The sequence below is a fragment of the Euprymna scolopes genome, chromosome 18 (assembly GCF_053919585.1).
Source record: "Euprymna scolopes isolate OS-2025 chromosome 18, ASM5391958v1, whole genome shotgun sequence".
In the NCBI taxonomy this organism is placed as follows: domain Eukaryota; kingdom Metazoa; phylum Mollusca; class Cephalopoda; order Sepiida; family Sepiolidae; genus Euprymna; species Euprymna scolopes.
Genome location: NC_136499.1, coordinates 65,245,128 through 65,268,884, shown reverse-complemented (window position 1 = coordinate 65,268,884; position 23,757 = coordinate 65,245,128). Strand labels below are relative to the sequence as shown.

At 30.4% G+C, this 23,757-nt stretch overlaps 1 protein-coding gene across 19 annotated transcripts in view; it reads left to right on the top strand.

The window, feature by feature from the left end:
* Positions 1-23,757, top strand: part of LOC145297646 (histone-lysine N-methyltransferase 2C-like) — a 276,096-nt gene that overhangs the window by 158,750 nt on the left and 93,589 nt on the right. For 6 of the 19 annotated variants that reach the window (XM_080143768.1, XM_080143763.1, XM_080143782.1 and 3 more), the window contains 7 exons: positions 1,579-1,663; positions 2,147-2,204; positions 2,718-2,983; positions 3,961-4,124; positions 7,212-7,358; positions 11,673-11,966; positions 18,682-18,711. In XM_080143768.1, coding sequence (XP_079999894.1) covers positions 1,579-1,663; positions 2,147-2,204; positions 2,718-2,983; positions 3,961-4,124; positions 7,212-7,358; positions 11,673-11,966; positions 18,682-18,711 — 1,044 coding nt within the window. The remainder of the gene's footprint in view (positions 1-1,578; positions 1,664-2,146; positions 2,205-2,717; positions 2,984-3,960; positions 4,125-7,211; positions 7,359-11,672; positions 11,967-18,681; positions 18,712-23,757) is intronic. The other 13 variants (XM_080143781.1, XM_080143772.1, XM_080143769.1 and 10 more) reach the window with 6 other exon arrangements.

Genomic DNA, 23,757 nt, shown 5'->3' with positions numbered 1-23,757 from the left:
AAACATTTTAGGATGTTACTACTATTGATAAAGTTTATTTTATTAATAGGTTTTTTATTATTAAAATAATTAACCAATGAAAAAAATATACATGCTATAAAAAAAAAATTATATGTATTATTCAAAACCAGTTAAATTAATCTATCCCTGATGATGAATTCAGAAGTATTGGAAAGTACTTGGATTTGTTAAAAATCAGCCAGTTCCTGCCAGAAGTGAAGACCGTTATTCGGAAGTTTGAAAGAATCAAAAATAGAATTAATAAACACAAAAACATATATTTTATTTAATGATAGTAATGTATACTGTATATATACCTTCCGAACCCCACTGTAATGTGTTTGTAAGCATGTGTGCGGTTTTTCAGTGGGAGGCTTAATAATAATTAGAGTAGCTCTCGCAGTGTTCACTCTCTAGATGTGACTATAGGCCTAAGTTTGATATGATGTATTTGATGATGATTTGATGTTTTTTTTAGTAGAATAGTAAATGTAGTGTTTACGATATGCCATTCTCACCTATTTTCAACAACTTTTAACAATTTAATGACACATTTAATGGCACTTAACGCATGCGTTCACATTATTACAGTATATTACGGCTCGTGCAATGTATGCGTTTACGTTATTATGGTATGTGACATAAATTATGTCTAAAAACAGTAACTGCAGCATGTCTTTGATCAGAATATCTCATTAGCAACATTTGCGTTCGTCACTTGTAAGTGTGCAGCAAGTTGGTTCTATATATGAAAACCAAATAGACCACACATGTGTAAATGTACACATTATCACCTGTGGATGCTAAGAAACAATTTATAATATGTCTTACAAAAACAAACACCAAAAAGCAAATTATCTGTGCAAGAAAGATTCATGAGATGGACTATTTAACGTCTAGAATTTAGAATCGACCTATACACAGTTAATACCTAAAATGACACAATTTTTAAAATGCGCATCAACTTATACACAAGTGTGTGTGGGTGTGTGTATATATATATATATATATATATATATATATATACGTCATTTCAAAAGTTAAAAAAAAAAAAAAATGGGTGCCATCGGTTAGAATTGAAACTAAAACATTTAGCACTCCAGTTGCATTCTCTACTGCTTGAGTTATCGATGGATAGATAAAAAAGATTAACAGTAAAACCACTTCATGCTATGCATGAGTTTGCGCATGCGCAAAAGTGATAAAAATGTCGGCAAGTTGAAATGAACATTTCGCATTTCAGCTTGTCAATATCTTTCTGTACGTGTTATTCATCCATCCAAACAAAGATTTTACTTGTTATAAACCGTCTTGGTGTATGATTACTCTTTCCTGTTAATTTCAGTGTTATGTGACCAGTAGTTTAAGAGTTTATTGGTTAAATATTTTTACAACAATGCATACACATACATACATCTACTGTTTTCTTTATATAGATTGCGTGCAGTCTAATTTATAATATTTCTTAATATGTATAATTATTGAATTAAAAAAAAAAATTAAAGACTTTTAATATAAGATTAATGTTCACAATATTTCTTCACTTATGAATTTCTGTATTAAACTTTTATTGCAAAGGAGAAAAAGGAACAGAAGCGACAAGCAGAAAAGCAAGCTTTATTAGGACCGCGAAAGCCAGAAGAAGTATTTGCTTTACGCCAAGGTAATTTTCGTATTTTTATTTATTTTTTGAAAAATAAAAAAAATAAAAATTTTGCATTAATGATGTGTATAATATTTCAAACATAAGAGACTTTGATTCGCTAAAAAAATGGGTATTGCATTAGAAGTTAAAACCTTATTTCTATTCTAATATATTTGGTGTGATTTGAAGAGATTAATATAATGCGGTGAGTGGTGACAATCCAAGAAATGTCTGATTGGAAACAGCCAATTTTCTCAGTCAGCTTGTTTTGTATCTCTCAGTATTTGGCAACATAATGAACTTCCTCTTGATACCAAGATTGTTGTAATTGGTGGAGTTTATCTTGTGGTATAGCATATGACGGCAAATAAGGTGACTATATTGATAATCCATTTCACTGAGATTACCATTATTTTTTTAGGATATCTTTAAATATCAAAACTTCAAATATGTTTATTTTGTTATTATATAATCAATGTTTTTTATTTTTTATTTTACTAGCTTTTACTGCTGGTCAAAACATCAGTGGAATTGGACAGCGACCTGATCTATCACCGAGGTATGTTTTAATTTTTAATTATTTAATTTTTAATTATTTAATTTTTATTTTATTTTTATATTTAGTTTTTATATTTGTCTTTATACTTAGTAATTTATAAGTTTTGAATTTGTACCAAATAATTATTCTTAAAGTAGATGAATATATGACCTTTCCCTATGCTCTAATTTTTTAAAAAATTAATTTTTTTTTACTATCAGATTATATTACCTTTTTTTAGTTGTATGTGGGAGAGAGTAGTTGCCTAGCTAAGCTTAACATAGAATGATCTTGTTGGAGTTGATATTTTTTCAGCACCCACTAAAATCTAATTTAAAAAATCTTCAGATGATTAAAAGAATTAAAAAAAAAAACCCAAAAAAACAACTTATAATTCCATTTTTTAATGAACTTGCATACATTCACATTGAATTAATACAATTGAAAAAGTTAGCAAAAATCTGTTCATTTTACTAGATTGTACTTATTACTTATTGCTCTAATTTCCTTGTAAAATATACTCTAATTTTTCAGGTTGATGCACCCGAGAGAGCAATCTTGGCCAACAACTCCAAGTGGTATGTTACCTAATCCTGCGGCACTGTCTCCCCGTGATCCTACTGCACAACCTCTACAGAATTTCCCCCCATTTGGACCGAGGACCCCAAATCAACAGATGAGTCCTCGAACCCCATCTCCATTTCCCAGCCCCACTCACCAACCTTTCACGCCATCACCTTCTTCAGCTGGATTGCAGTCTCCTACCTTGACTCGTCCAGCTATGCTTCCTCCTACACCAGGTCAGCCGATTCTAACATTTATTCACTTAAAAAATGGGTAGTAAAAAAAATCTCATCAATTCACATAATACTAACATGCAATTAAATATGCTCTCTCATCAATCTGCATTCTCATAAACATCCCTCATATTGCTTGCACGTATAATAGCTTAGCTTTCAACTTATACTTTTTTGGTGTTTATTTAGAATTAAACATATTTTCAAAACAAAAATGGAGGAAAATCTTTTATGTACATACCTATCACAAAATGAAGAGATCATATTCTAAAAACCCCATATTTTTTTTTTTAAACTCCAAAAATCAAATTTTATGACTTAGCAACACAGTGTTTTGACCCTTAACGGGGAGACAACTCAATTCAAACTATTAAGTTCAAAATCAGCCTTGTAATGGATACAATTAAAATCGCTAAAAATCACTCCAAAAATAGTTTTCTGTATATTAAGTCAGTCTATAATATATATATATATATATATATATATATATATATATATAAAATATGTACCCATGATGGAAAGAAGACATTGTATTCCAAAAATCATGTAAATTGATCAAGTGTTTTATTTTTTATAAATAAAATAACCCCCCACCCCCAATTAAAAAACAAAAAGACTTTTTAATATAGCATCACAAGGCAGTTCTGGTGAACCATAAAATTTGATTTTATTTAAAAATAAAACTACTTGATCAATTATATGATTTTTGGAATACAATATTTTCTTTTCATCACGAGTTTTTCTTTATTTTTTAAATTTTGTTTTGAGCAATTCTGGACAAGCACCTAAGATTAAAATGAAGAGTTTTTCAGATTTAAGTATACAACCTACACAATGCACAAATAAACACCATTAACTATAAATATAAACAATTGTATTTATTTCCAAAATAATGCATTTGAGTGTGATGAAAGCAAAAGAGATTCATTTGTCTAATGTTATTCTAAGAGCATTTTCTTTTCTCTTTTGTTCTTTTCTAGTGGATCCAATGTTAGGTCTTGATTCTCAGCAGGTACAGCCAACGAGTCAGGTGGATGAAAATTTGGCTTCTCGGATGAAAATTGAAATGGCCATGAAAGAATTGGAGCCAGCAATCCAAAAGCTGAAGCGGACCCGGAAAGCCATTAATGCCCGCAATCGACAGGTACACCTCCTCCCTTTCTTCCAAAGGAAGTTATTTACAGTGTGAAAAAAAACCCCAAAAAACTATCTGCATGTACATAATGAAAAAAAATTATTTTACAGAATTTTAATCTATAAACATATAATGTTGAGTTTTTTTCCCTACTGATATTAATATTAAAAGTTTACTTTTTTTTTTTTTTTTTTTTTTTTTTTTATATTACATTTTCACCCCAAACAAGGCAAATTGCCACTTTGGTGTAGGGGGCTACTATCAGGGGCAACAACTACTGGGGTACTATGTAGGGATTTGGGCAGCAAGATGTCGGTTCACGTTACACTTGAACTTCTGCACGTCAATACTGTTGGGGAAGCAGGGACCTGGAATGGAATTCCAGAGTCTAGCGGTTCTGGGGAAGAAACTATTGGAGTAAAAAGATCTTTTACATCTAGGGATCTCTACAGTGTGGGGGTGGGATTTAGCAGCCTGTCGGGTTTGTCGAGGGTGCTCACGTCGTGGGGGCACAAGTGATTGCAGTTCGTCAGAGCATTCACCACTAAAATACTTGTAGAAAAGGCAGAGGGATGCAACATTTCGTCAATGGGACAGAGGCTGAAGCTTAGATACCAGTTCAGGGCATATCAGGTTTGCGACTCTCTTTTGAACCTTGTCAAGGAGCGAGAGACTAGTAACAGATGCACCAGCCCAAATATGGCAGCAATACTCCATACATGGGCGAATGGTGGCCTTATAGAGGTACAGGATACTTTCGGGTGTTAGTAGTTTTCTAGCACGGTAGAGAGAGTCCACCTTTCTTGCAGCGGCTCTTGCAATGCCTTCAATGTAATTGTTCCAACTCATGTTTCCTGTGAACGTTAGGCCAAGCAGTTTGAAAGATGTACTCTGTCGTTGGCCATTGCTATAGGTGGTAGAGAGGGTTTCTTGTAATTATTGAATGAAACTAGTTTAGTCTTGGCAGCATTGAACGCGACCAACCACTTTTGTCCCCATTCCACCACAGATTGGAGGTCTTCCTCTAGTGTTTCTGCCATTTCTTTAGAAATGTGTTCATTCGTCTTCCTGTCGTGGCTGCTATAGAGTATAGTGTCATCAGCATATATACCCATCTCAGAGGCAATTTTGTCGGGGAGGTCATTTATGAATATCAGGAACAATAGAGGTCCAATGATAGAACCCTGGGGCACCCCCGCATTTATATCATATTGTTTAGATGTACGACCGTCGAGGACAACCTGAATTTTTCTCTTATCTAAGAAGGATTTAATTATGTTAAGTATTCTACCAGTGATACCGTATGATCTAATTTTCCTGTGGAGACCCTCATGCCATACCCTGTCAAAAGCCTTAGATATATCTAGAGCTACTGCTCTGCCCTCCCCCGCTTTGTCCAGTGAATGGTATATACGTTCAGAGATCACAGTTAGGATGTCTGCTGTGGAACGGGCTTGTCTAAATCCATATTGTTTGTCAATCAGAAGTTTAGCATCTGTAAGGTGATGGACTAGAGCATGGTTAATTAAGGTCTCAAATATTTTGGCAAAAAGTGGGAGGAGGCTAATGGGGCGATAATTTGATGGGCCAGTCCTTTCGCCAGAATTCTTGAATACTGGTACAACAGAAGCAGTTTTCCAACAGCCCGGAAAGCAAGCTTCATTAAGACATTTGTTGTAGAGTTTGGAGAGAACTGGAGCTACTTCGGCTGAGCACTTTTTTAATAGCACAGCTGGGATAAGATCAGGTCCACATGCTTTTGAAGTGTCAAGGTTTTTTATGATAGCATGCACCTGAGCAGGGGTGGTTTTCAGATCGTCTAGCGTGGCGTCTGTCCGCATAGGAAAGTCAGGTAGGGGGTGATTGGAAGGGTCCAGTGTGGAGTTTGAGGCAAACCGACTGGCAAGCATGTTAGCCTTGTCAGTTGCTGAGGAGACAACCTCGTGATTGTTGGGTAGTGGGGGAATTGTTGATTGCCCATTATTTACTACACTGTTGTAGATTTTCCAGAAGTCTTGAGTTCCTAGTTTTTGTGCTTCGATGCGCTTTTTAGTGGTTTCCGTAAATTCTCTCTTAGCTGTCGCTATTTCTTTCGTAACGTTATTTCTAGCTTCTATATACTTCAGTCTGTTTGAACTGGACTTATGTCGGTTAAACCTATGGTATGCATGCTGCTTTTGAGCAATGGCAGTTGCGCAAGTCGACGTAAACCATTGGGGAGAGTGGGGCTTACTATAAAATTTCCGCATGGGAACATGCGCTTCGATTGCAGTTTTGAACTAGTTAGTGGTCTCGTTTGCACTCTGTTCAGCAGGGAGAGAAAAAATATTTCTCCATGGGGCATCTCTGATTAGTTCCCTGATGGCTTCCCAGTCAGCCTTTTTATAATATCTCGTTGTTTTGAGCACTGGCTCTTCAGTTTTGGCTCTAGAGTTTAGGGCGATTTCAACCATTATCACTGCATGATCAGCGTTCCCGAGTGGGCTGTGGGCCTTCGTTATGCAGTCATCGGGAACTATTTAAATTATTCAAACAAACTTAATATACTCAGTCATGTATATCCGAATGACTTGTTCCTGGGATAACAGACTTTCATTTTTTTATGATTTCTTATTGAATGATTGTTTTCATTTAATTAATGTGCTCAGTTAAAGTTATGCATATTTTTTACATTGTGCATAATTGTAAAGCATTTAAGATGAGAAAGTTCTAGCACATGTATATATATATGTGTGTGTGTGTGTGTGTGTGTGTGTGTGTATATGTATGACAAAAGTCTATATTCCAAATTTTAAAATGTTAACCATCTTACAATTTATTCCTTTAAGTACGTTGACATGCACAATTCTTGACAGCACTTGTCTTGTAGTGCAAAATCATTCATTTGATTATATCAATCAATGAATCTATTTTGCCCATAACTCCTCAGAATGAATAATACCTATCAATTCATTAAAATAAAATAAAATGTATGTCGGCATGATTACAAACTCTGAAAATTGGGAGAGAAGTTGTAACTATGCCAAATGGTGTAATGAAAGAAAAGAAATAAAAGGTGATTGCAACTTGTTAACATTAAATTTACTTTTGACTCAGGCAAGAAAATCTGGGAATCCAATCAATCCAAATGATGCTCAAGAACTGGAACGTATTGCCCCGGAATTATCCAAGCTTCAGAAACACTATGACGGTTTACGTAAGCGATCAAAACAATTGGCAACTATAAAACAAGAGAAGCAAAAGGTAAGACCATTTTGGAATTGATTGCATAATTTTATTTACTTTCTCAGATTATCTTTTAAACAAAATTTATAAGTTTAAGCTTTTTAAAGTATTAAATTGTAATCATTGCTTTTTAACTTAATTCAATTTGTGTAATTGAATTTTACTTTTTTCTTAAAAAAATGTTTTGCCAATCTAACAAATATTAATACGAAAAAAAAAGTTAATGGTTTTCATAAAAATGATTAAATTTTTTTAATATTAATTTTTTGCTAATATTCATACTAAAAATACACATGTTCTTAAATCTTTTATGTAGACTATATTTAAATATGAATAAAAACAAGTGTTTTTTATATTGTGATGTAAACATTGATATTGGAATATACGTGTGTTAAATTTGGTGGTGATGATGATAGTAGTCTGCATTTTCTGTTTCCTCTCAGTCCTGTACTCAATTTGCTTATTTGTCTAGATAAGTTTTTTGAAGATGAATCTGTGTTAGCATTTGTCAGATCCTTGTCCTGGTTAGCTGGAATCACATATTGGTATTTTTCTTCTGGTTTGTTCAGTTAAGAGTCTAACACTTTATCTAGTTCCTATTTCTATACTCTTCATTTCAAACTATTCAGAGTATGAGAGCATTTTCTTTAATAAACCATTGTACCAAAGAAACGCCTTAAAGCTGATTGCATTTGAAAGAGCGTCTTTATTATTCCATACTTTGATGATGTATGTTTTGTGTATGCCAAACCAAGACAACCAGTGCTCTGCAGGAAACTGCTAGAATTTCAATTCATCAAAAGATTGACTATAGTGTGTTGCCAAGTGACTTAGTCATCATCCTTTCCTCAGATTTTGCTTTTATCCTGCTGACTAGGCACCACCTCTTTGTTTACTGAAAATCTGACTATGCAACAGCAAGTGGATTAAATTATTATTTATCCAATAATTTGGAACATTCTTTAAATATAATAAACTTCACTTTATTTGTGAAATCTGCTTAAAAAATACAACTTAGCATAACGTAACTCTAACACTGATAAACATATTTATCCACTTGCTAACCTTTTTTTCAATACCCTACCCCAACCCTTCTTACCTGCTATGTGAATGCGACGATCAATGTGGAAGATAATTGCACTATTTTGTGTGTCTTTATTTGTATTTCAACTTGTTGTTTGTATTTTCTTCAATGAACATAGGTTGTATGTTTGTCAGCGTGTATGTGAATATGTTGGTATACTTTTACAATGATTACATACTTTTTCAAGACTGATATATTATACATTCTTAGTTGTTACTGAAAAAAGGTGTGGTGAAATGGTTAAATGACTCCAACAATAAATTGTTTACGCCTAACAAGTTGTATTTATGGCACACTTAACTTTTGACTGCTGAATGCTAAATTTATAACATTTTTTTTATTCATCAAAAATAAAAATGTGCCATGTTTTATATTGTTTTCATTTGAAAGTGAATCTAATTTTAAATTGATTTTTGTTTTACACACACAAACACGTGTGTATACATACATATATAGATAGATATATGGGGCTGGCTTTGACTCTAGTCAAAGATAATTCATTCCATATGAAAAAAAAAATAATAAAGCACACTTATCATTTATATAATAATAGACAATGTTTGAAAATTTTCTTATTTTCCTCAAAGATCAGATGAACATGCCTAGTTAGCTTTTTTTATGATGAGTTTATGAACCTTAAAGAAACAACTTTTCTTCTCTCATAGCTATAAAAGCAACTTGTGTTCATCTAATTCTATACAATAAGTAATGTTTACCACTAGTAAATTCTATAAAAACTCAGATATCTAATAATCATTCAGATTTTCTTACATTAAGATTATTAATTGACTTTGAGCAAACTGTATATTTATTAGGTATAACTTCTTACCTTAATAAATACTAAATTCACACATCAAATACTTGCTGCATAACATATTCATAAACACAATCAGGATTTTCTTTAGATATGTAACACCTGTAAATTTAATTGTACTTTCAGGTATTGAAGCAGTGGATATTTTCTGATCATGTTATGAATAACTTTTTATTAAACTCTTTTATTTAAAGATTGAAAAGTTGTACTTTTACCAAATACAATTACAGGGTTACTTCAACTAATTCTACTTATAATATTATATAAGTATGATTTTTAAATAAAAATTCTGTCTTAAATGCTCCGAGACATTTACAGAATACGATAACTACCAAAACAAAAAACAAAAACGGTTCCTCATTTTAACTTTTACAATTTATAAATACTAAATCATATGCTTTATAAATACTAAATTCACACTTCAAATACACACTATATATAGTTGTTTAAAATTTTTATATAACCATACCAGCACAACATGGTGTAATTTCTAGGATGATTATGAATTTTTTGGGGAAAGGATGGCATTATATATTATTTTTCCTAAAAACAATAGCCAGCATTATGTTAACACTCTTTACACAGCTAAAGCATAACATTGATATCTACATGAGCCTTAATAAAAATGTAGTGTAATATCAGATTTGGAGTTGGAAGCAGGTGTTTTTTGGTTCCTCAATTTTCTGCAGCAATGCTGGAGCACTGGTACTGACAGTAATCCATAGAAGTTTGCAGAGTTATTTATTTTCATATGTAATTAAGTAATAATCTTTGGCAAGACTTATGACCAGCTCTGTATGTGTGTGTATATATCTCTATTCATCTTAAAGATCAACAAAGGGGGCAAAATTAAAATTCCTAAATAATAAAAAACATTAAAGAAAATTTTTAATTATAATTTTGAATTGAAATTAATCCACTGCTCATATAATTTGTGGTTTGTTTTAACCTCTCATTATAAAATATGAGCTGACTTGTAAAATATCAAATAAAATAATATATTAAATTATTCTTTCACTCACCCTTGACAATAAATCAAATTGATTCACATAAATATTTCTGCTAAAGTCAAAGCTCCAAATCCATTGAATGTGGCATTCAATAACTTTTTGGCATGCTTCTATCATTTGGGCTTTCTGATTATTATTATTATTATTATTATTATTAATATCATAAAACCTGGGATTCAATTGTGATGTGTTCTATTTGATTGTTTTGTACTACTTTTTACAGATGGCCTTTTGAATGTCATTTGTGTGTCAATACATTGAATGTGGCATGCTCTTCTTGTCTGTTTACCTTTTTGTTTTTCTTTTTTAACAATTGTTGCTTTTGCAAACTTTCCTCTTCATGAGCTTTTGATATATTCATCAGAATTGTGTTGTCTTTAGGTTAGCATTGTATTATTAACATGCAGATAATATGTTCGATGTGCGTGTCTGAGTGTATGTTTGTCTACATATATTTTCAAATATATACATGTATGTATGAATTTGTGAAATCTTGCAATGTTATTTAACTTGTTATATATGTATATTAGAAATGAAATTTATTTCATGTTTATTGTTGTGTATAAAAACTGAAAGTATAGCCTCTACTGCTGGTAACAGCAAGTAACATTAAAGAATTTCTTTAATAATGGCATGATTTCACTATGTTAGCTGAAGATTGAAAAACTAATGAATATAAATAGGATACAATAAAAATAAGATTTAGTATATATTTCAGCTGTATTTTTTTCTCTTTTTAGTGAAATAATTCTTTTGATAATTAAAATTGATTTAGAATATATACTTGAAACCTAAGAAAAATGTTGCAGTTAATAAATTAATTTTTGTATAATTTACAATTTAATCTACTTTTATCTTTTTGTTAATTATATTTCTTTTTGTATTCGTAATATAGCCCAAAAGCATATTTTTGTAATTAATTTGAATTTTTTATTTAGAAAATGAGATATTGTGGTGAAAAAAATGTACATTTTTATTTAATAAATTTGTGCATACTATTTAATATCTGAAAATTTAAATTGAAGAAATTTTAATTCAAGTAATGTTTTTAAACACTATAATTTTACTTTCGTCTATTATCTTGGTTCTATTTTTAGTTGTTTACATTTTCAGTCAACATAATGAACACATGCCATTAATAAATATTAATAGGAAATGAAATAAGTTGCTTAACTAATTATTACTCCTGCTCACTCCATTAAAATATATATATATATAATAAAAATTAAAAATAAATCTTTTTGGAAAAGAATTAAAAGTCCAGAAATTTTACTTATCCACATAGCATTTTGGAATTTTGCAGTTTTAAAAAGAACAAATAAAAATAATTAAAAAAAAATTGGAAATTGCACCAAAATCTTCTCTACAAGTTGGATGTCAACAACTAAGGCTTCTTGAATCCTTATTTCTCTTTTACGTCAAAGGAGCAACTCGGGCGATCTCCACAACAAAAGACTTCACCTGGAGGCCACCCGGGGCTTGCGTCTCCAATGGGCCAGCCACCAGCACCTCTGCATCCGTCCCCATCTCCAGCTGGGCCCTCCCTGGGTTCCAAACAGACCCCACCCCCACCACCCCGTATTCCAGGAAGTCAGCCCCCTGTGCGCATGACCAGGATGGCCCAAGAGGAATACAACTCGTATATGCAGAAGAAACTTCAGATAGCACAGCAAGCTGGTGGCCCTAGGCCAGCATCGACAACGGCAGTATTTGCAGGAGTGAGTCCTTGACATTCTAATCCTTAATGTAGACAAATATATACATAGTTTTTAAAAAGTAATGTTGGGCACCATCACTCACTTAGTTTGCGATTTTTGATAACTATTTCTTTCTCCTGTTGAGATCATCTCTATTACTGTCACCTTCTGTCTTTCTAGTTCTAATATCAACTCTATTTATTTTAAATGCATGTTCACTGTAACTAGATGAATAGGAAATCTGACTGATGATGATGCAAAAAAAAAAAAATGTTTTGAAATAGTACTTAATAATGCATGAAACATTTTCATAATTACTTTTTTTAAAATCATATTCATACAAATTTAAGCTTAGAATAAAATTAATATTTGAAGATACATTTTAAAATAACATTGAAAAGTTGCAACATTATATATATATATATATATATATATATATATATATATATATATATTTTTTTTTTTTTATTTTAAACTGGAATTAAATATGTCAAGCTAAAGTGATAATTCCAATATTTTTTCCAATTCCGATTCTGTTTTGAATTTTAGATTCAGATTCAATTACAGATTCTGATTTCTTTTTAAATCATTAAATATTTTGCTATAGAGTTGTATCTTCACCCCAAGAGAGATCATAAATACTTGTGCAATATGTACATACATTTGTGGTAACAGAAAAATACACTTGTGAGTAGTCACAATCTACAAATTTTAGTTTTATGAGTAATTCCAAATATATAAATATGTATTTTATTATTAATACCAATAATAATAGAAGTTTAAAACAAAGGTAAAAATGAAACAAAAGAATCGTTTTTGGCATCAGAAAATAGGGGGGAAGAATTTTGATTCCGATATGCCCAGAAGTTTTGATTTTCCAGATTCCCATTAATTGTCCAACACTAATTAATAGTGAACAATAAATTCTCAACAAATAAAGTGAATACCATGATAAAAAATTAGAACCATGACATGTTCAGTGTGGTTCTATTAACTGACTAATGTTTGAATTTTTATAGAGCTTAAAATATTACCATAATAAATTATCACTTTAGCTTAACATATTTAATTCCATATTTTTAAACTAAAAAAAATAGAAAAACATAACGTTTGAAAAAGAAAAGTAAATGAAAAGTAAATATCTTTAATGTTAAAAGAATTTTTTTCCTACATAAAAATTTATTTCATAAATGAATTCTAAAACTTAAAGATGAAATAATGAGCAAAACCCATGATTTTGAAACAATTAACAATGTAAAAAAAAAGACACATGATTTTAAATCGAATTCTTGAGCAGAAACTAACCAAAAAAAGTTTCACAGAGTATATAAGAAATTTCTTGGAAGAAAATAAAAGAAAATGTATATAAATATTGTTGTTTTTAAATGTTATAAAATATTATTTTCCAATTACCATTGGAATCATTTTATAATATATATTGGTTTAAAAATGAAAGATTTTTTCATTTTTAAACCAAGTGACTATGATTCTTTGATTAATAGATAACATTTTTTTCTTTACATGAAAGGGAAGATATTCTAAAAGGGATTTCAACATTATTGAATAAAATTAGTTTTTTGTTAAATCATGCATAGACTTTTAATCTTACTATAATTCGATTAATCTTTTAAAAGATTTTTCTTATGTTTTTTTTTTTATATTATCCTATTTTAAACTTTCTATAGGAATAATTGACTTTTCATGTCAAATGTTTATAATTTTACATCATCAGTGTTCAGTGTTCAGATTTCTTTCTCTTAAGAAGTGCATTTGTAAGTATCTTTTTTTTTTTTTTAAATAATCATTTCTTTCTTTTCAGCTGGTATTTAAAATTTTTTTTTGTATTTTTCCTTATTTACTTTCTTGGTATTGTCCAAAAGTGGATTAAGGGGAAAGTTTGCATTTCTATTTTGTTTGTGAAGTTTTTCGCCTAGAATTTAACTGCAAATAGATCATGTCTGCTAAATAAAAAAAAAATCTTTTTTAAAATAAGATTTCCTATTAAAAAAACAAAACCGAATTAAGGGTTTGTTAAAAATTTAGATTAAAAATGAAAAGATAAAAATTAGCTTATATTATAATTTTTTAAAATTATCTCCGATTTTCCAATTTTTTTTCCCCCCCTTAAGTGACTTTATAGATTAAAATGTAGATATTTTGAACCAAGTGAAATCAGTTTTTACTTGTATTAGTTATTCCAGTCATTATCAAAAATAGTCTACACATCAGTCATGTACTTCTTTCAAATTTCAGTTATATCTATTCTTAATTAAATTTTTATTTGTTAATTACAAAGTTAACACTAAAAATGCCATCCATGAAAGTAATAAAATACATACTTTTTTCTGCAATCCAACTGTATTTTGTACAAATAAACTTCTGTACACTTGTATACTAAGGTTAAGTTATGAATATCCAGCAGTCTTGTTTTATCACTCTTCAGTTATGTGTGAGGAGCACTTTGGTGATTGTCTTATCAGTAAGAAGTGTGATCCTAAGTAGACTCCACACTCGTTAGACTACACCCCTTCCCCTTATTTTTTCTGTGATGTCTCAAAAATAATGTCTATTAAACCTATTTCTAGACTATTCATAAGCTGAAATGGACCATCACAGCTACATATCAAAAGCAATGTGTCAGTTGCTGACAATTTTGCATATCTTATCCCGGTGTGCTTATCATTGAATTGCGATAAAACAAACCCTATTGATCATTCATGATTGAAAGTTTGTGAATATTATAACTAATTCCATGGCTAGAAGTTTTGGGGGTCACCTCTACATGTAACTTAGAAATGATTAGGAATTGTACATTTTTGTAGAATTATTTTTATATATAATTCTTGACTTTTATAAATAAAACATTTTAACAATTTGAAAGTTGCTAATGATTGACATTTGAAACTATTGATTAATGCTTTAGCTAATGCATGCCAGTTGTATAGTCATAAGATAACACTTTTTAAAAATTGTCTGGGTTTTTGAGCTTAGTTATTGTTTGCAATTTGTTTTTTCTTTGGATTATTTACGTTCACGATTGCTATTTATTTTTCAACTGCGCTTCAGCTGATCTGCCCACTGGCCTTGTTCAGCGCACTTATCTGTAGTGATATTTTCCCACTGTATTCAATGTTTTTGCTTATTTGTTTATTGTGTAAGTTGATGTTTCTTATTTCATTCATGTTCATCAGTTTTATGTAGGAAACATCAGTCTATACAATACATAACATTCAATAGAGGAGAAAATAATTCTCTTACAAGATTTCAGTTGCTGTGACTTCTGGCCTTTTTTTTTGGGGGGGAGGTTTAATATTCACCTATAGTGATGTTCTTTTATTCAATGTTCCTGTTTACTTAGTTTCCTTTGAGACCAGAGTTACACACAGTCTGTGTATGAATATGGGAAAATCTAGCTTTCCAAACAAGGGAATTTTGGATTGGGACAAAAATAAAAATTACTTTAGTCTAGAAAGATGTCTTTCATTAATTGAGGACAGATGAAGTGAAGTATTTGGACGGATACTACAATTTATTCCTAACCAAAAGGTTGTATTCGATGTCACACACATGCACACACACTACTTTAAAATAAAATCAATGTAAAAAAAAAAAAGTGAGTTCTTCTGATTTAAGTTTGCAGAAATCCGCATTCAACAAGGTTGGTAGGCAGACTGAAATTTAGTCGGAAAATAAACACAAGCAGTAAGAGCAATAGTTCAAAGACAAACAATGCAAATAATTTCTAAAATTAGTTTTATGCTTTTTGTTGGGTAATTCACAATCTTATTGTAAAAATATTAGTGAAAATGTTGATTTTTGAAATCTTTAAGATAAGGATTAATAATTTGGGTTATTAGGACTACTGTTCTCATTTTGTTATTTTAATGTGATTTCAGCTCATGTAACATCTGATCTTTTTTCAGCTATATCTTTTTGAACTTGGAAACCTTCTAGTCAAACTTGGAAACCTGGATGGAATTTTTAAACCAACCTTTTAATTTTATTTAATCACTAGTAGGACCTACATACCAGCATTGCCCAGTGGAAATATGACACAAAGCTAGGACCCCCCCCCCTTCCCTAAAAAACTAAAAACTAAACTATGGTTGTCAGCTCTGGAAGATAGTGGGCACCGGTGGCCATAGCCAAAATAAAACTATCTGACTTCCACTGTGAGGCATTGTCTGGCAGTGGCAGATAGTGAAAGTCACTATTAGCATTTAGTGTTTGTTTGCCGTTCAGTGTCAGCCATAACCAGTATTGACTTTAATTGGACTGCTCCGAAATTAAGTTTTTTCTCCAAGTCGAGCACTAGTGGTCACTGGCATTTTTAGGCGGTTATTTGCATTTAATTATTGTTGATCACTAACGATCATGACCAGCGTCGAACCCCCATTGGACTGTTCTGAAATGAAATGGCCGGTCTTCAATATTCGTGCACTGTCATCCAGTGGCAAACACTTTTGGTCACTGATGGATACTGACTGATTTTCAGGTGTCTACTATCACATTTGGACTGGGGACGGCACTGATGGGAACTGGCTGGCAAATTGTCTGTCTTCAATGTTCAGGCACTCTCATCGAATGGCAAGCACCATCTCTTTTTAGTTAGCTACTTTCACTGCATAGTACTATCAGGTGTTGTCGAGTGCTGCTGTTTAGAGTCGATTACTGTATATTTTTTTAAGGCATAACTGCTGTTTTGATGTAATTACTTGCGTATAGTAGGATTTACTTGCGGTCACTGGCAGCCATAGTTGAGCTGTTGCAGGTATTTGCTGTCTTTACAACTGTTGTTCACTGGCTGTGACTGTCGCTCAAAGGTGGACATGACCAATGTGGTGTTTTGTTCCAAGCCTAAGCAAAGCAAGGAGTACTTTGTACTTATGCAGAATATAGACCGTCCTATTTGTTAGTTATGATGGCCAATTTAAATATAACTGTATATGGTGCTGTTTGTAAATGAAAATGTTACTTGTAAGTCCATAATAGTTAACAAAATCTGTTAATATTTTAGTACACTCCGTATTCTGCATAAGTATGCATTTGGAAAGTGAATAGGACAATGGCAAAAAGAAAAAAAAAAAGAAATTGAAAAAAAATTACGAAACCTGAAGAAAAAGTCTATTCAAAATTAGAAAATGTTTGAATAAGAATATTTAACTTTGTAAAAACAAATAGAAAGCGGCATTGGTAAGTTATTTCAATGTGATTTTTATGAAAATCTTGAAGAGAAATTCTAGAATGAAGAATAAAAAAAGAAAATTGCGAAATCTGAATAAAAATGTCGTTATGAATGAATATAGTGTTTGAAGACAATTGCCGGAAATTAAGTTCTGCTGAAAGTTTCAAAGTTAGGTTTATTGTGAGAAAAGTCAATCTGAAGAGGAGACTTTATAGACGGAGGTAAAATTTGGTATGATATGCTTATGGAAAATGGTAATGTAGAAAAGTAATTGTTACTGAAATCCGTTTTCAAAGACAACAGAAATCAAGTTTTGCTAAGAATCTCAAACGTAGCAGCAAAAAGCTCCCTTCCTTGGAAGGTTTCGACATCTGTGGTTTAGCAAAACACACTTTTCACTAATACTAGCAGTAGTAGTAATGACAGATAAACAGGATGACACACGCACATAATCTGTCTTGCTCTTTCTCTGTTTCTCTTGCTCTTTCTCTCTCTCTCTCTCTCTCATGGAAACATTTGTGGAAATGTTAATGTAACAACCATCTTAAGTAAAGATTCGATGAAAATGTTATGCATGATCAAATGAAAAGGATAATTAATGGCATTGATTTTCTGAATGTATATAGAATGCAGGAGCCATGTTGAATACAATGGAGAAGCATTCTGTTCTGTTTGGTAAATATGAAATATGGAATGATGGATTATGTCTGTTCAGCCAATGAAAGTGTTATAAGTAGATATAAAACTAACAGGGAGCGTTCAGTAGTTTTGGAGGCAATGTGGTGTGCATGAATGGTAGAAGCTAAATGAAATAATTGCGGTGATCATAATAAGTGTAGATTATGAAATAGTAGCTTTGGTGATGATTGGGATAGTGAAAGTAGAAAATAATTAGTGAGTAAATTACCTAAGCATGACATGATTGGAAGAGTGAATTGGAGAGGAAAAATTGTAATGAAGCCAATTGATTATTAGCAGAAAACATGCACGAGATACATGCTAGTAGCATGACCATTTTGGATTAATGTCTGGCCCCAGCATTTCTGTTGCCATGATGTCATTCTGTAGATGGGAATAAGTGTTCCTATTTTATCATATGTAGAGATACATCAACATGTCTACCTGGTCATGGCTGATAGAAGAAGAACGTTCCATGTTTATGAATTAAATAAAGTGTTCAATCTGAAATTCCATACAAGTTCTCAAGTTCAAAAAGATGCGCTCAAAGAAGATTACATTGGTTAAAATGTTGTGAATAAAACAAGATGAGAATAGAAGTATGAATTATCAAAATATGTTAAGTTCATCAGTTGGTGACCTCTTCTCTTGATCAATATTTATTCAAATGCTACTGGATGGACAAACCAAATATGAAGATTTAGTTATTTGAATAGGATTTATTGCCAACAAGAAAATAAGTTTCTCTAATTTCCATTTTGTAATTGGAGTTAATTAAATTAAAAATTACTTTGTTAAAAATATTTCTAGTTGTGATAGTATTGTGAACAGTTTTGGATTTAGAAAATCATCTGATATTTCATGTTTTTTTAGTTAAATACGATGGAAAACTCTAAACCTATGGTAAGTCTATGAAAAAATAATACCCTTTTTGTTAAATTAGTTAAAATTAGAAATTCAAACTCTTCTGACACTCAAACTAATGTTTCGCATCATGAAAAAAAACAAAACTTTTTTTTTAGTCTTTCCACTAATGCTATTCATCTATGCAAATTTAACATAAAATATTCAATACGTATTGAGAATTACACTTAATTAAAAAAACAAAAATACAGAAAAATCTTTATGATATATGTACTCATCACAGAATGAAGATGTCATATTCTAGAAATCATGTAAATTGATCAAATAGTTTGTTTTTTAAATTAAGAAAATTAAATTTTATATTCAAGCGACTTAGTAATTTTTGGCGGCCATGGCACAGTTCATTAATCTCGGTAGTTTGTGTTGCCACCTTTTAAATAAAAAACCCAAAAAAAAACATAATGACTAATGACTCTACAGTTTCTCTGGTCATAAAATTTTATTTTATTGTTTTTAAAAAAACAACTACTTGTACCAATTTGAATAATTTTTGGAATATTACATTTTCATTCCATGATGAGTACTTAAAGATTTGCCTGTATTTTTTTTTTTTTTTAACTTAAGTGTAAGTCTATGTAAGCATAAAAAATACACCTGTTTTTCTTTTTTTGTCTGTAACAATTTATAAATTTGAAATCAAATTAAATTTAAAAAAAAAAAAGAATTTTGTTTTGAAAAAAAAAATATTTAAGTAATCCTATTAAAGAAATGATTTAATTATAACATTTGTTTCAATTGAAATATTTTAATTCAACTAGCACAATGGCTGTTTGTTTATTGGCTCTTTCAAAATGCACATAAGAATGCTTTTTTTATGATAATTTTGTGTGATTTTAAAATTTCTGAAAAGTACACTAATAATAATTTAATATTTAAAAAGAAATAACTTTAATAATGAATTTGCATGTTGTGACAATTTCTAAATGATTTTTGATTTTATGGTAATTATATTTTATATAAATTTGTAATAATGTATGTGTTTGTTGCATATTATTAATATATAAAACTATTTTGACATTGCATTAATGTTTGCTTCATATATTAGAATAATACACAAAATTAAAGATTCTTTGATATGACAGGGGTGAAAAAATGTTTTTCTTTTGTTTAGAACAAATGAGCTATAATACTTGACCTGTTCATTAAAACTAATTCAAGTCATAAATTACTTTCTGGTCAAAGATTAAGTGCCAAAATTACTTTTGAATTTGGCATGGTCACTTAGTAAATAATGTGTCAGTCTTGTTTTAGAACCTGCCTTTTCCCTAATCAGTTTATAGAAAGATAGTTGGGAGCAACTTGATTTTGTGTGCGTGTGTGTGAGCATTGTGACAAAGAAGTGCAGAGGAATTACAGGTAGGTTGAAAGATAATATCTAGTTTGCATACAAGAAATGTAAGACAATGGAGATGAAAGAGAACTGATGTGGATGAAAAGGTATATTTGGATGACAAGATTATTCAAGTTTTGTTACTTTAAGTGATACCATTGGAACACAGGAAGCTGCTGGTGTGATTATAAGAGAAGTTGATGGAATAAGTTCAGGAAACTTCCATTAATCAGCAAAATATTACTGCTGTCAACTAAGGGAAGTGTCCATCATGCATGTGTGTGCAGTGTGATAATGTATGAAAATGAAACATGGCCAGTGAGAGTTGAGGACACGCGTTGCATGGAGAGAAATGATATAAGAATGATACAATTGAAGTGTAATGCAAGTTTTAAAAGCATACTTAGATTTGATGACCTTGGAGATAAATTAAATCTGAACTATATAGGGTGATGTGTACAGAAGTGTAAATTTTGTTGGTTTGATCACACTGAAAAAAATAGATTAGAGTTCTTGGGTACAGTTAAGGTATCAGAGGAAGATCAAGGAAACACATGTGAGGAAATTATTAGAATAGATTTAAGAGAAGAAGAGATAAATACCTGGTCAGAGATACTAAAAGCCATTCAACACATGCCAACATATAAAACAGACATGAAACTAAATATGATTAGAAAGTCATTTCTTGCTTGAATTAAAATTGAAAGGAATAAGTCAAATACAATAGTTCACATGTGCTTTTAAACCAAAGAAGTTTTAGAATATATCCCTGTCATTTCAGAGAACCAGCTTAAATCTTAAATTTAATTTATTTACTATAGATTTATTGTAATAGTTGTAAAAATAAGGTGTTTTGCTTTGATTAACTGCAATTAATTCACACTAAAACCCAGTATGATATATATTATTCTGTGATTATTGTTTTAAATAATTTTTATTTTATATAGAAATATTTTATCTACAACCAACAAAACTAACCCAATAAAATAAGTGTTTTGCATCCTGAATTCCTAAGTATGTCACCGGGGATGGAATAGTAGTTGATATTTAAATCCTTTTGTACCTAACACTATTTTTCTGAGATGAAATATTTTTATTTACATGTTTTTAAACTGTTTTCCTAGTTTTGATTGCTTTTATTTTTACAATGTTTCAGTTGTTGTACTCTGGCAGCCTTTTTCAGGTGTCTTTTGTCATAGTATTGTATTCATATGTAATCATTTTCTCAAAGTTAACATGTTTATCTTCTTTACGTATCTGAAGAAGATACAAATTTGATCAGAGCACCACACACATTGAATAGAGCCTATTTCACATAAGATTGTTGAGTTATTATTTTTAGTAAGTAAATATTGTAAATTTTGACTTTTGCTTGGTAATTGGTAGCTGAATGGTAATAAACGTGAAACTGAATAGCATAAAGGTTTTTTAAATTCACTTTGAAATATATTTATATAACTGTGTATCATCCACAGATTGTTTACTATATAGTAGGTAATATACATTCTTATATTAAACATTTTCACCAGTCAAGACGACTCTACTCTTTTACAAAGAGCTATGTATTATCTTTAATAGCCACCAGTAGTTTTATTTATGAAAATGCTCAACCCATATGCTGGATTGTACAATGGCTAATGTAAAATGTAAGCCACTAAGATGAGAAAAACAGTTAAAAACATGTAAACAATCTTTTTGTTTAATCTTTACATTCCTTGATCTCAATGGGTTATATTTTAAAACCAGATCTCCATTAATACTCAGAATAATGAAGACGTTTAGCATGCTGATAAATAATGTATTTACATAAAAACAAAACATGTTCTAAATCAGGTGTTCATTACTGCCCATATATAAAAGAAAAAAAAAAACCTTTTATAATGCTTTGCTTTGTTTTTTTTTTTTAACCTAACTCTATTCCAAACTAACAAATAATTACAATCTACTTATTCCTTTTGCTCTTAAGAAAATATTTTTTAGTCAATGTTTGTTCGTGATTAAGATTTCTTTTGACTGCTTTAGAACTCTTAATATCAACTAAAGATATGACTACCTATAGATCTTAGAAATTTATTTTGTAAAATTTATATATATCTATATACACACACATCTGAAAGACACATTAATGGTAAAATAAATAAATAATCATAAACGTTAGTGGTTGACTAATTAAAAAAAAAAAGTTTTTTACAGAACTTAACAAAAGAAGCAAATTGAGAAATATTTATTATAAAAACCGAGAAAAAGGAGTAGTTGTATACACTGGGTAACACATGTTAATGCCTATATGTGAAGTACATAAACTTCCAATGAAGTCACCAAAGATGGTAATAATTATTGATGTATTTTGCACAAAGCCATTAACATATCTTACTCAATATATACCCCTTTCTTATGTTTGCACAATAATATTTTCTTAAGTAACCTTTTGATGAAGTTCTGAAAATAAAATCCTTCTAGCAGTAAAGTTTTCTTTTTTTTTTTTTAAATTTGATTTTTCTTTCATTATATCCAGCATCATGTTATTCAAACAATATTAATCATGCAAAATAGACAATTTTTGCCTATTGAACTATCATTTCTTCTAATATGATTGGTTAATAATTTCAAGTCTCAGATATTAAGAAAGATATCAGAAGAAATAAAAAAATAAATCAATAAGCATAAGTTGCCTGTTTTGATTCATTAAATTTGTCTGAATACATTTATTCAATTACATAATCCTCATTCCCACTCACTTTCCGATTGAAAGAAGACGGGCATGTGTGAGATTTACAATAAAAAAAAATTTCTTTCGTTTTGTCGATTTGTTGGATATTTTTTTGTCAATCCTATTCTGATTGTAACTTATATTGGCCGATTCATATCATTTTTCACTCTTTTAATCTTTTATTGGCTTAATCAGGCTAATCCTAATTTTTTGTTTCCTTCCGTTTGCTATGGCAAACTTTGCTTTTATTGGTTCTTGTTTCTTCTCATATCACACTAACAATCATTTGTCTCTCTCAAATTTATGAGAAGAGATCTTTGATTTACATGTTAACTAATAAAAATGCTATTTCAAATTAAACTTAGTTTTTTATGGAGATGTTTAGAAAATGTTTCAAAATTGAAACATGATGAACCAAACAAAATGCTATTTCAACCTTAAGTGTAACAAAATGAACAGTGGAGCCTCATATAAAGATACTTGGCTGCATCTATTAAAATGCAACTTTTAGCAATTAAGATGTTCTTTCAAACAGATCAACTAGAAAACACAGCTGAAAGCTGAATTAACCCTTTAAGTATCAGGATATCTAAATTTTTTATTACTGAACTGAAACTTTGTGCAAATAGAAAAAAAAAAAAAAAGCAGTTCACACCGAGTTACATTGCATTTTTTCAATAAGCTTACTGTTGCAAGACTCATTTATATAAGTTCATACATAATCGAGCAAATAGAATTTTAGCAAAGACAATTCTACCAAACCTATTTTCTGAGTAGAATCTGTGATTGGTAGAATTTAATGGTATGAGAGGATTAACTAAAATAATTATTTGTAGATTCTTACAAATAACTGCATAAAAATTAACCACATGAAAATAGTTGGCACAGTTCAATCGTAATTTCCTGTTAAGATAAAATGCTGCTTGAGGTTTGCATTTAATTTAGTTTATCAAAAGAAATTGTTTTTCTCATGGAAGCTGTAAAT